We start from the raw sequence: 14,293 nt of genomic DNA, 5'->3' as shown, positions 1-14,293 counted from the left end.
ATTATGTTGACTGGAACCTGGGGAAGTTAGTGCAAAGTGGATGCATAAATGACCCCTGTGCCACTGAAAGTCTTGGCGGAGTTTTAGGGAAACTGGGTGGGGCAAAATAGGGGCGGTTGGAGATAACTCTACCCAAGTGAGATTTTCTATCATTCCCTTTGGGTCTGAAGCTACAGCTGGGCCCCATCTGTATCAGCAACAGCAATGCAATTGGGGGCAGTATGAAAGATACGGCTAAAATTGGTTTAATCATTTCCTAATTCCTTATTCTCAGGAAAGTTAGAAACAGAATTGAATAGTCAGCCATAATAAGGAACTAGGATTTATATGAACCTGTGTGACCCCCTGCCCCCCAAAAGTCTTGGGATTCCCTTTTAATATATCTCCATGCCCGGGGGACTGCCTCTTTTAAGATCCCCCAAAATATTCTCCAGCCAAAAACTAGTGGCTTTGCACAAGACTCTTTAACCTGTGAATTCTTTTATCCCAGATGACAGTGAATGAGAAGGAATGGAGTTTACGGGTCTCAGTGCAAGGTTTGTGCCACCCCTAGTAAACCACGTATCATCAACTGACACAACCAGAAGAGTGTCCTCTATGAGACACCCAGACATTGTGTCCAGGCTAGGGTTAGATGGTCTTACAGGTGTCCAGCTCTTTTGGACACCTGTCAAGACTCTGCCACTGCTTTTCCTGGCTCGCAGCGCTATATGAACTTCTTTCTAGCCCAGCAAGTATCTGAGAATGTTGCAAGGCTGCCCGTCCTCATCCGGATCCCACATTGTGCACAACAATGTATTCTCTGGAAATTGCATATTTCCTACACTGCTATGGGGTCCCATGATTCACACATCATGGGAAATACACATTTTCTGGAGCCACCATTGTTGTGCACAATGGAAGCTCCACATGATGGTGGACAGTTGTGAGGCAGACATGGAGCCATGGGGAACTCAACAAGCAGGCCTGCGAATGGACTGGGGCCCAGCAAGCCTTGGGTCAGATGCGGGAGAGTCCACCAAACTCCCGAACTGTCTGGCACCCACGATATCCCTGGTGCAGGCCAACCATTCCTTTGGGCCATAGTCCCAAGCCAACAATTACCAATGAGTAGGATGACCCTATGAAAAGGAGGACAGGGCTCCTGTATCTTTAACAGTTGCATAGAAAAGGGAATTTCAGCAGGCGTCCTTTGTATATATGGAGAACCTGGTGCAATTCCCTCTTCATCACCACAGTAAAAGGTGCATGAGCTATACTAGAGTGACCAGATTTAAAAGAGGGCAGGGCAACTGCAGCTTTAACTGTTGTGATGAAGAGGAAATTTCACCAGAGCCAGATCTACACTACTGCTTTAAAGCACTTTATAATAGGGATGTGCTCCGCTCCAATTAGAAGCGGAGAATCAGAAGCGAATTGGCCTGCTCTGCCTTGACCAGAGGCGAAGTAAAAGCGGACTGGAGACCCGTAGAAGCACGGCGAAGAGAAGCACCCATACACGGAGTGCTTCTCTTTTCGCGGCGCGATCCGATCGCCATTTTGAAAAATTTCGCCCATAGGATTGCATTGCGGAAAAGAATAGGGGATAACTGTGTTGTTTTTTAAGCTATCTTTCTGAAACTTCTTGTGCTTAGAGAGTCATGGCTGGGGGTCATTTTGAGCCTACTCTCAGCTCTCTGCATGCTGCGGTTCGCTTGCTATATTTTTTTGAAAAATCGGGTAAAACAGCGGGAAAAGGAACCTTTTTCGAAGTGCTGAGGGGCAGAGTCAACTCCTGTTTATGATCACATGATCCCAAAGTTGGAGGAGGGGATAGGCGAAATGGGTAATTTGGGATCCTGGGAAACTTCTGTTTCTACTCTGAACGAACTTTTCCCAGTGTTTTTTTTTAAAACAGTAGCCCCACCAAATGCACAAACACAACCTGAAATCATATACTAAGCAAATATAACAGATAGGAAACACAGCATTGCTAACCCACCATAACCTTGGGGAACAACTGAATAGATGTGGTGCAAGGGGATGAGCTCCCCTAGGGCATGTGGACATGCCCAGTGCACACTCCTGACCTTGGAGAGCCATCAGAGCCCTTCAAAGGTTAAACTGTGGAGAGAATGCGTGTCATGAGTTGAAGTGAAAGTTTGCTTCTTAAAGACTGGTCCCTAGACAGGGACAGTCAAATTGGCATGATTCCCCCTCCCTCTGGGCACGTCCACTCCCCTCTTACTGGTAAAAGACAGATATAGCCTTTTTTTAAAAATTCTTCTTGTTGTTTATTCAGCAACACTGCTGCTTTTAATTCCACCCCTCCTTTGTTTGTTTATTTATTTATTCCATTGATTTTATATGCATTAGTGGCTTTGAAACTATCCTTGGCTCACTTCCTTATGCCCCCAGAAATGTCTGCTGCCTGCCTGCCTTCCCTCCCAACTCCCCTGCACGCCTCGCAGGGATGGTTTGTGTGTGTGTTGCTTTGACTCAGGGGAGAAGTCCTTCCTGCGCTCACTTAGACTTTTTGAAGTTCCAAATCAATTTTTCAAGTGTGGAAGAAGATTCATATTTAGGTTTATCTCTACTCCCCAATTCATGGCATGTTGGGATTTCCTTTGAAATGGCCCCATTGAGCTGTCTGCAGCTTTAAATCCCTGAGATACTGGGGTGTCCGATTTTCATAAACTCAATTTTTTTTATCTGTCAAAACGCCGGAGAACAGCCCATATCTGCAAATGGGGTGTCCGATTTTCATAAATTCCCCCAAAATCAGGAGATGATGGGATTGGCTTGAGTCTTGAGATGCATGTGTATCCCTGGATAATCTATCATGATGGTGAGTTTGAGGTTTCTAACATGAAAATTGACGGAGATATCGAAAGGGGTGTGAATTGGGGTGAGTTAAAAGGTTAGAGCCCCGCCAAAAGTCAGGGGATGATGGGATTGGCTTGAGTCTCAGCATGAATGTGGCTCTAGATGGCATCTGTGGGGGTGCCCACTTCATTTTTTTTTATCTGTCAAAATGTCGTAGAACAACCCATGTCTGCAAATGGGGTGTCCGATTTTCATAAATTCCCCAAAAATCAGGGGATGATGGGATTGGCTTGAGTCTTTGCATGCATGTGTATACTCCCATGAGGTGTCATGGTGCCAAACATGAGGTTTCTAACTTTCACAGAAAAAAAGTTGTATACTTTTTTGTATTTCAATGCAAGCCTATGGGGGGAAAAGCGGAGCCCCGATCCGGATCCGGAGCTCCGCAATGGAGCGGAGCGGACTATAGGCGGAGCAGGGCGGAGTGAAGCGGCCCGATCTGCAAATTGCGGATCTAGAAGAGAAGCGGATCGGGGGGTCCGTGCACACCCCTACTTTATAACAGTTATAAAGCGCTTTAACTGCTTTAAAGCACTATAAAACTGTTATAAAGTGCTTTAAAGCAATAGTGTAGATCCGGTCCAGGTTCTCCATATATACAAAGGACACCTGCTGAAATTTCCTTTTCAATACAGCTGTTAAATATATAGGAGCCCTGTCCTCTTTTTCATATGGTAGGGTGACCATATTTTGGAAACCAAAAAGGGCGTGTCCAACCAAACATAGCGTTGGTCACATGTCTGATTTTACAGCACACATTTAAGACAAATCTGTTCTACATAACATCTTAATGTTAAAATCACTGAAATAAAGAACAAGTGAGAGATTCAATGTATCTGAAATTAACTTCACTCACTCCTACTTTTGTAGGTTTTTCTGTACTTTGAAGCTTTTGCTATACTCCGTGTGTTACATTCTCCCCTTCCCTCAAATATCTTTTCTGACTGTATCTTCACTCATTGCAAGCTGTTGTTGTTGTTAACACGGTTTGCTACTGGCCAGCCAGATGGCTGGCTTTTTAAAATTTTGATTTTTTTGTGTGTATAATTGTCACAAGTTTCTCTACACTAACATTAGGGTGGGTGTTGTGGCAGTGAACACTACTTTGCCCATTTACACTTCTCACTTATATACATTAGCGTCGCAAGGCTTGTGTGTTTTGCAGGTTCCAACGAAGCCCTCCTCTGGAATGTAGGAGGAGAATTCAGGAGTCCCTCAGCCCTGACATTTTCATGTGATGCCCCTATATCCCCACATTTCTGCAGCTGCAAAGGCATGGAACAGTGGGAGTCAATGGGAATTATTTCCGAATTGACGTGTTTACCGGGCCCTTCTCAGAGCAGACGGGAGATTTCAAAAGAAGTCTCTGAAAGAACTGGGCATGTTTAGCCTGGAGAAGAGAAGATTGAGGGGAGACATAATAGCACTCCTCAAGTACTTAAAAGGTTGACACACAGAGGAGGGCCAGGATCTCTTCTTGATCCTCCCAGAGTGCAGGACACAGAATAACGGGCTCAACTTACAGGAAGCCAGATTCCAGCTGGACATCAGGAAAAACTTCCTGACTGTTAGAGCAGTAGGACAATGGAACCAGTTACCTAGGGAGGTTGTGGGCTCTCCCACCCTAGAGGCCTTCAAGAGGCAGCTGGACAACCATCTGTCAGGGATGCTTTAGGATGGATTCCTGCATTGAGGAGGGGGTTGGACTCGATGGCCTTGTAGGTCCCTTCCAACACTTCTATTCAATGATTCTATCCCAAAGTTCAGGCTGAGCTGAGGGAAAACCAAGCACTGTTTCAACTCACTTACCCTTTTGCAATGCTTTGCCCCTCAGCGCAGATTCAGCCCAATGGCTTCCCCCAGCCCACTTGCTCCCTGTGGAGCAAGTGCTGCCCAGTTCAATGAATAGTTTGGGCTATTGGGCAGTATGAAAATGCAATAAATATATAAATAACTTTTGATTAGACACATTTAGCCAGGTGATCCCTCCATTTCCCTGGGGTTACCGGAACTGATTTTAGCTCGATTTCCCCCACAGTCTCAGGATCATCCTGAGACCGTGAGAGGTGTTGGCAGCCATCCCAGTTTTGTCCCGGCTCCTTGTGAGTAAACATGAGGAGCCGGGAACCAGGCATAGGGCACAGAGCTCTTCGGGGCTGGGGACTTCTTCTTTTTTCTCACTTACATTTGTGCTTGTGGCCTACACTTCCTGGTTGAGCCGCAGGCTCTAGTGGAGGTGGTGATGGACCATGACGGACGCAGGACCCCCCTCTTCCTTACCTGGCTCTGCCACCATCGCCACACGGGCGGCAGCGGCAGGGCCAGGTAAACCCCCCTCCCCCTTAGCTGCGTCCGTCCGCGGACCCGTGGCTGCTTCAACTGAGCCCAAGGACTCAAACAGGAAGACCAGGCCAAGTCCTCGGGCTCAGTTGAAGCAGCCGCGGGACCGCAGACGGATGCAGGTAAGACCCCCCTCCCCCTTACCTGGCTGTGCTGCCGTTGCCGCATAGGCAGCAGTGACAGCGGCAGGGCCAAGTAAACCCCCCTTACCTTTTTTGTGGAGCTCCGGATCGAGGCAAAGGATCCGCCTTCACCTCGATCCGATCTGCAATGCTCCACTGCTCTGATGCTCCCTCGATCCTCTTTGCCTCTGCCTTAAGGGGAGGTGAAGCCCCCCCGATCCGCTTCTGCTTCTCCGGTCCGAGGAGAAGTGGAGCACAGCCCTAGGAGCCATCTCTTGTTCTTTCATGGCTCTCAGCTCTGGGTTATACCATGGGCTGTATGTACTCTACTGTGGAGGGGGGGATCAGGCACAATTGTCCCAACTGCCTGAGACATTTCTGCTAGGGCTGTGCTCCGCTTCTCTTCAGTTCAAAGAAGCAGTAGCGAGGTGGCATGATTCGCTTCCAGAAAAGGTGGACGCGAAGTGGATCACCTCAATCCGGAGCTCCGGATGCAAGTAAGTGGGGGGGGGGAATGGGGACTCATCTGGCACAGCTGCTGCCGCTGCCATCCATGCAGCGATGGTGGCAGCAGAACCAGGTAAGGGAGCAGGGTGGAGGGAGGCTTACCTGCATCCATCGTGGGCTTCAATTGAGGCTCCCAGTTGAAGCTGGAAGTGAAGGCCAAGGCCTCTTCCGCCTCCAAGCTAGGGCCTCAATTGAAGCCCACAACAGATGCAGGTAAGGGGGTGGGGGGTTAGCCTACCTGGCACCACCGGCAGCGCCATCCATGTGGCAATGGTGACAGCAGAGCCAGGTAAGGGGGCAGGGAGGAGGGAGGCTTACCTGCATCTGTCGCGGTCTGTCGCGGGCTTCAATTGAGGCCCTGGTTGAAGCCGGAAGTGAAGGCCGAGGCTTCTTCCGGCTTCAAGCTGGGGCCTCAATTGAAGCCTGCGATGATGGACCCAGGTAAGGGTGTGAGGGTGTGGCCGTGTCATCCTACAATTAATAAATATCTTAATACAACCCCCACCCTTGCAGGAATCACAGGTAGACTGATACAAGTGGAAGATGTTGTCATCTGGACCGCACCTCCGCCAATCATATTCTTGGAGTACAGGGTGAGATAGGTTTTTAGGTTCCAGAGAGAGCATCCTGGCTGTTTTAAAAGTGATTCACTTTATCTTGGGAAGACTGCGGTCTTGAAAGAAGGGTAAGAAATATAGGAAGTGATTAGATGCAGCTCTTCATTGGTGTGTTTTGTATACTACTTTGTAACTACTTATTTTTTAAAATTTATTATTGGATTTATATCCTGCCTTTTTTCCTCCAACTAACCCAAGGTGGCGTACATAATCCTCCTCCTCTCCATTTTATCCTCACAACAACAACCCTGTGAGGTGGGTTGCGCTTAGAGTTTGTGACTGGCTCAAAGTCACCCAGTGGGATTTCCATGGCTGAGTAGGGACAAGAACCCGGATCTCCCGACTCCCAGTCCAACACTTTAGCTACTACACCTCACTGGCTCTCATATATACAGAAACTTGGGCTTAATATGTTGAAACAAACCAAGACACCAAAGAGGCTTCACTGACATGCAGTGCCACATTAAAAAGGACTCTTATAAAAGCCATACGGGTAATCAGGATGAGAGATCCCATTGCATCCTTTTGAAGTTCTGTGATTCATTTCCTTAATCACAAATACATCTAAGGCCTTTTCGCTGATGCTCCTTCTCTTTATCGCTAGACTGTGTCGCGTTCCTGGTGTGTCAAGAGCCGTCCACTTGGAACTGCTAAGAAGGTCCAGGAAGGAGAGCCACCTTGCTGCTAGGCTTGTGCTCCATGTGCAGAAGGGACCATCTCCACTCCGTGTGGGAGAGCCAACAACCGCCCTAGATAACTGGTTCCACTGTTGTACTGCTCTAACAGTCAGGAACTTTGATAAGCGATGTTCCCCCCATTCCCTCGGGATACATTTTAAAAAACTTTTATTTATCCAGGCTCTTTCTGAGGTTTCTTTGGGCAGTTTTCCTTGGGTCCCTGATAGGCATTTCTGTTCCCTGCACACTGAGGGCCTTGCTAGACCCAGCCGAATAAGCCAGCAGGGAGGCAGGGCGACGGCGCGCTAACTTTAGTGCGCGCCGCCCCGCCTCCTAGACGGCCGACACGCAGGGACTACGGAAGCCCTGTAGCGTCGGCCATTTTTGCTTTTATTTTAAAGGGGCCATGTGTACCCTGAAGCCGCCGGACAAGGTAAGCGCCTTTAAAAAAAAAATTAAGCCCCCCCCGCTCTCCCCGATGTCTGTGCCTCCCGTCTCCCTCTTTTTGATGCCATCCCGGTGCCCGGCCTTCTCCCCCCCTCTCCTGCCGGGTCCGGCCTTCCCCCCCCAGGACCCCCCCTGGCCCGATGGCTTTTCCATGGCTTTTCCCGGCTACTCGCGAGTAAGCGAGTAGCTGCAAAAGGCCACGGACCTTGCTAGACGTTCCGCAGCCCCGGCCTCAGGCCGGGGCTGCGGAAAAGGCGCACCATAAGCGACTTCACTTATGGCGCGTTAAGGGAGGTTTCAGTGTGGCCTGACCCCGGATTCCCCTGTGCGTCATCTGGACACACAGCAGGGAAACCGGGCCTCACAGCGTGCTAAGGCCTCATCTAGCAAGGCCCTCAGGCAGTGTAAATTCAGGAGATATTTGGATAAAAGGAAGGCAATGTCATGGTCTAGCATTGCGGTAGTTTCTCATTGATTAACCAGAAGTTGAAACATGCTAAGAGCTGCTAGTACAATGTGATTGCAACAAGCCTTTATTTATTTATTTATTTATTTATTTATTTATTTATTTATTACATTTTTATACCCCCCAATAGCCGAAGCTATTGGCTATTAAAACCATGAAAAGCATAACAACAACCAACAATTTAAAAACATGAATACAAAATACAATATAAAAAGCACAACCAGGATTAAAACCACGCAGCAAAAATTGATATAGGTTAAAATATAGAATTAAAACAGCAAAGTTTAAATTTAAGTTAAATTAAGTGTTAAAATGCTGAGAAAATAAAAAGGTCTTCAGCTGGCGACGAAAGGAGTACACTGTAGGCGCCAAGCAAACCTCTCTGGGGAGCTCCTTCCACAGCCGGGATGCCACAGCAGCGAAGGCCCTCCTCCTAGTAGCCACCTGCCTCACTTCCTTTGGCAGGGGCTCATGGAGAAGGGCCCCTGTGGATGATCTTAAGGTCCGGGCAGGCACATATGGGAGAAGGCGTTCCTTCTAATAACCTGCCCCAAGCCATTTAGGGCTTTGAATGTTAGTACAAGCATTTTGAATTGGGCCTGGACCTGAACTGGCAGCCAATGAAGTTGCAGAAGGACTGGCGTGATGTGGTCTCGCCGACCAGTCCCTGTTAGTAGGTGGGCTGCCCTGTTTTGTACCAGCTGAAGTTTCCGGACCGTTTTCAAAGGAAGTCCATTTTGGGGAAGGGGAGGGTTTGGCCCTCAAGATGTTCCTGGACTACATCCCCATCAGTCCTCAACATTGGCTAGACTGGCAAAGGCTGATGAGCAATGTCCCCCCCCACTCCCTCAGGATACATTTTTAAAAGCTTTTCTTGATCCAGGCTCTTGAGTTCATGTTTCTCTAAGAACAGTTAGCACGAGCACACCTTCTGACCGTGTCAAGAAGATGGAGCCTCATCTGTGACTCCTTGCAAACATGTTTTTCTCCAGCTCTGCATGGGTCGCAGAGAATCCAAGCAGTTGCACATGCGATGCTTCCCCCGAGAATGATCAAAAACATTATGATTCGGTCTGTTTTTTATCAAAGCTCAAAGTATTTCTTTTTACTATAGATTTCCTTTGAGACCGCTGACCTAAACAACAGAATTGAGGGTGACATGGTGCAACTTCTTCACTGTGCCTGAAATGGTTGCGACCGAAAAGCTCCTGTCCAAACAAAAGCTTGGGCTGAGATCCTGTGCAGGTTGGGAAGACCAGGCTTCTAGTACAGTTTAAGAGAATCACCAACCCCCTTGGGCTCAGAAGGCCTTGCATTTGAAAGATACCACAGCCCTTGCCTTGCGAGTGTTTTCTGGCTTCTTCTGAAAAATTGGCTAGGGAGCTGGGCAGAGCACTCCCAACGCCAGTGTAACAGTGAAGCCCAGAATGACACTGCTTCTGTTGCTGCTATTGCTGCTGCCTCATGAAATCTGTCAGATGGAGAGGCACGAATGCCCAAGAAATCGAAAGGGAGCATCACATTACTCCCGGCCAGGAGACTACCTCATTACTGCAATCGTATCTTCAGAGCTGAATTACTTCATAAGATCAGAAAACTTCTCCGTGCCCCCTCGTCCCCTGACTAACCCGTAAGTCATTCCAACTTCAGGCTAACCAACTTGCACTCCAATTGTCCCCATGCCCTGTAGACCACCCATATTTTCCGGACCACTGGTCTTCCCTGGTTGATAACTTTCCCTGCTTTGCTGTTGTTACGTCTTTTGATAGAGAATTGGGAGCTTCATTATCATGAAGGCAAAATCTAGTTCAGTCGAATCACATATGGTTGGATAATTAGAGTTTCTTTGTAAAGGTTCAGCCAAAACAAGGAAGTCTGTCTGTGCTTTTAAAGCCAGTGATAAGACGCAGGGTGGAGGGAAGGCGGCTCTTTCTTAAGGGTAGTTTAACGGGAAATGCCAAAGTGCAGCTGCCGAGCTAGAGAAAAACATCTTTGTGAGGAGACTCCAACTTCTGACATTGGTTGTGTGGGGCGGGGGGAATGAGCTTCGTCCTTCATTGTTTGAAGGAACATGAACTAAAGAGCCTAGATCAACAAACGTATTTAAGAGATATACCAGGATGGGGACCAGATGGCCATGCAGATATTGTTGGACTGCAACTTCCATTAGCCCCGGCCAACATAGGCAATGCTGGGAGCTGATGGGAGATGCAGACCAAGAGCATCTGGGGAAGCCAAATCTTCTCCATCCTTGAGCTACACAAAAGTGCACACAAAATGGTGTAGTTTTCCATCTCTGCTCCCCTTGACAGCCCAATTACAGAGACCGTCAAAGCCTGCTTCAGTTGGACACGCCCCACTTCCCGGCACAGGGCTAACTGTCATCTTCATCCTGTGGGGAAGAAGAAGGAGCTGTTGATCTGCCCCTCCATTGGGAGATGAGAGGATGGAGCAGGGCTTCCCCACTAGCCTGGACAGTCTCCTTAATTTCTTTCTATTTTCTCCCTCTTCCCTCCCCATCCCCTTTTCCTTGTGTGTCAAGTCTTTTTTAGAATGCAAGCCTCAGGGCAGGGACTGTCTTCTTTACTGATCATTGTAAGCCGCTCCGGGAGCCTTTTTGGCTGAGGTGCAGGATAAAAATACTCTAAATAAATAAATAATAATAAATGGTCAGGCAGAGTTCCTTGATATGAGAACTGGAGAGTTATTTTCATGGATTTCTCCCCGACGTGTTGAAAGGCATACAGTTTTTATCAGCACCAATCCCTCTCTGAAGCCACCTCCTGAAGAGTACTGGGAGAATTAATGTCCCTTAACTGTCATTGCCATTGCAATGAGATCGAGGAAAGACTATTTCAACAAGGAAGAGAAGTGAATGATAAGGCAACCTGTCTTTATGCGATGAAAGTTACTCTCTTCATTGCAGCTGGGTGCAAGGATAGTTTGAAAGAAGGGTGTCCCAAGATGAAGTTCTCAACCTTATTGACAAATTCAAAGCAAATAAATCACCAGGCTTGGATGCTATCCATCTTAAACTTCTCCAAGAATCCAGATATTAAATGGCTGAACTTCTCATCAAAATATGCAACATGTCCCTAAGCTCAGCTTTTGTACCAGAGGACTGGAGGGTGGCCAATGTAACACCCATTTTTAAAAAGGGATCCAGAGGGGATCTCAGAAATTACTAGCTGAATAGTTTAAGACATCTCTTCCAGGTAAATTATTTATTTATTTATTGCATTTCTATACCACCCAATAGCTGAAGCTCTCTGGGCGGTTTACAAAATTAAGACAACTCAAAGTATGTGGAACTGGAGATTGCAGAGCGTGTTGCACGCACGATAACTGGCTCACTAAGCTGCTGTTTGTGAGACTTACTGAGGAAAAATCAATACTCACAAACGTTCAGTAAAGGTATTTTACCGAGCAAACTTTCATTACACGTATGGTCATCCATAATACACGACATACAGCACACTTCACCAACGACAGCAACAATGACAACCAAGATGCCTTTAAACAGGGACATCTTAAATACTTTTTCCCTTTTTGGCTCAATTAGCCAATTGTCTCTGCTACAAGTCTTGCACATAGAATCATAGAATAGCAGAGTTGGAAGGGGCCCACAAGGCCATCGAGTCCAACCCCCTGCTCAATGCAGGAATCCACCCGAAAGCATCCCTGACAGATGGTTGTCCAGCTGTCTCTTGAAGGCCTCTAGTGTGGGAGAGCCCACAACCTCCCTAGGTCACTGGTTCCATTGTCGTACTGCTCTAACAGTCAGGAAGTTTTTCCTGATGTCCAGCTGGAATCTGCCTTCCTTTAACTTCAGCCCGTTATTCCGTGTCCTGCTCTCTGGGAGACCATTTCTGCCAGGCTCCGGTTTGAACACCTGCTACTGTCCAGAAAAAAACTGCCAAGGACTTTTAACTCTTTAAAGTCATTTCCATCCTCTGTGGAGAAAATTCACCCCAACAAAAACAACAGTATAAAACCATAATATAAAATACAATATAAAAGCACCACCAAGATAAAAACAGCAGCAATGCAAAAATAAAAATTTAAAATACAAATTTAAAACAGCAAAGTTAAAATTAATTTATGGACTGTTAAAATACTGGGAGAATAAAAAGGTCTTCACCTGGCGTCTAAAAGCATGTAACGTAGGTGCCAAGCGAACATCCTTAGGGAGCTCATTCCACAGCCGGGGTGCCACAGCAGAGAAGGCCCTCCTCCTGGTAGCCACCTGCCTCACTTCCTTTGGCAGGGGCTTGTGGAGAAGGACCCCTGAGGATGACCTTAGGGTCTGGGCAAGTACATATGGGCCCTTAGTTGGAAGACAAAATTAGTAAGCATATAGAAGGACAAGTCTTCAAAAAGAATCAACATGTCTTCCAAAAAGATAACTCCTGTCTCACCAGTCATTTAGAATTCTTTGAGAACGTCAACAGATATGTAGACGGGGTGATCCGTTGGACATAGGGCCTTGCTAGACCTACCTGTTAACCAGGTGAGGAGAAGGATCAAGGCCGCGCTGCAGCTAGCGAGGGCCGTCGCCCCTATCTACACGAGAGACGCGACGGGGTTAGGGTTATGGAAAGCCCCATCGAGTCGGCCATTTTTAAAAAAAACTTAAAGGGGCCATATGCACAGGAGCGCACCAACGATAAGGTAAGTCTTTTTTTAAAAAAATGGTTCCCTGCTCCCCCCTGCCCCCGATTTCCCCCCCACAATGTCTGATGCCCCCCCTCGTTCGCTCGCCCGTCCACTCACTTGCCCCTTCACTGGCTCATCCACCACCCTGCTCGCCATGTCCAACCCCCCCCCCCGCTTGCCATGTCCCCCCCGCACCTGTCCACTCCCCCACTTGCTCGCTCGCTCACCATGTCCGATGCCCCCTCCGACTATGCCATTCGTGATGGAGCTCTATGGAGCACTGTGCCCAGCGTGCGGCTTCTCCCGGCTACTTGCAAGTAAGCGAGCAGCCGGGAAAAGCCACGGAACTAGATAGACCTTTAGGGCCACAAGCGGATCCGGTTATCCTGGGTCAAGGGAGGATTTAGCCCGCCCTGACCCGGGATCCCCTGTGCGTCGTCTGCACGTACAGCAAGGAGCCCGGGCTAAACCCTCGTCTAGGAAGGCCCATAGTTTACTTGGACTTCTAAAAGGTATTTTAATAAAGTTCCTCAACAAACATTCCTGAGCAAACTTAGCAGTCATGGAATAAGGGAAATAAGTAACTGATTAAAGAACAGAAGTTAGAGTGTAGGAACAAAAGGTAAATTCTCCCAATATTGTTAAGTAAATAGTGGGGTACTGCAGGAATCTGTATTGGGATGAATTGTTTTCAACTTGTTCTTAAATGATCGGAATTAGGACTGAGCAGTGAAGGGGCCAAGTAATTGCCAATGACCCCAAAAGGATCTTGCTAAGGTGGGAGAGTGGGCATCCTAATGGCTGATGCGGTTCTATATAAGGAAGTGTAAAGTGATGCACATTGGGACAAAACAGCAGCTTCAAACACAGACTTCTGGGATCTGAGCTGGTGGTTCCCAATCAAGAAAGAGATCTTGGGGTTATGCTGGACCACTCAGTGAAAATGTCAACCCAGTGTGCAGCCTCTGTAATGAAGGCAAACTCCATGTTCGGCGTTATAAGGAAAGGAATTGAGAATAAAACTGCCAGTATCAAACTGCCTTTATAAAAATCTATGGTGAGACCAGACTTAGAATACAGTTCTGGTCACCACACCTAAAAAAGGATATTGCAGAGCTGGAAAAAGTGCAGAAAGGGGCAACTAAAATGATCAAGGGACTGAAGCATCTCTCCTACGAGGGAAGGTTACATCAACTGGGATTGTTCACCTTGGAAAAAAGGAGGCTAAGGGGAGACATGATAGAGGTGTACAACATTATGAATGGAGTGGAGAATGTGGATAGGGAGACATTTTCTGCCCCTCCCATAATACTGGAATCTGGGGTCATCCCATGAAGCTGATTGGTGGATTGGAAATTCAGAACAGATAAAAGAAAGAACTTCTTGAACAGTGCATAGTTAAACTATGGAACTCACTACCACAATATGTGGTGATGACAAACAATTGTGATGGCTTTCAAAGGGGGGTGGATAGATTCCTGGAGGAGAAGGCTATCAATTGCTCCTAGTCCTGATGGCTAGGTGCAACCTCCTTTATGAGAGACAGTAAGCCTGTATACACTAGTGACTGGGAAACATATTTGGGAGTGTTGCACT

At 47.4% G+C, this 14,293-nt stretch overlaps 1 protein-coding gene across 1 annotated transcript in view; it reads right to left on the bottom strand.

Annotated features, from left to right (window-relative positions):
• LOC134395758 (vomeronasal type-2 receptor 26-like) overlaps positions 1-12,927 on the bottom strand; it is a 36,232-nt gene extending 23,305 nt beyond the window's left edge. Inside the window, exon 1 of the mRNA XM_063121921.1 lies at positions 12,893-12,927. Within this exon, the coding sequence (XP_062977991.1) occupies positions 12,893-12,927 (35 nt within the window). The remainder of the gene's footprint in view (positions 1-12,892) is intronic.
• Between the last annotated feature and the right edge of the window lie 1,366 nt (positions 12,928-14,293).

This window comes from Elgaria multicarinata, chromosome 3, assembly GCF_023053635.1.
Source record: "Elgaria multicarinata webbii isolate HBS135686 ecotype San Diego chromosome 3, rElgMul1.1.pri, whole genome shotgun sequence".
NCBI lineage: Eukaryota > Metazoa > Chordata > Lepidosauria > Squamata > Anguidae > Elgaria > Elgaria multicarinata.
This window is presented reverse-complemented; position numbering and strand designations above follow the sequence as displayed.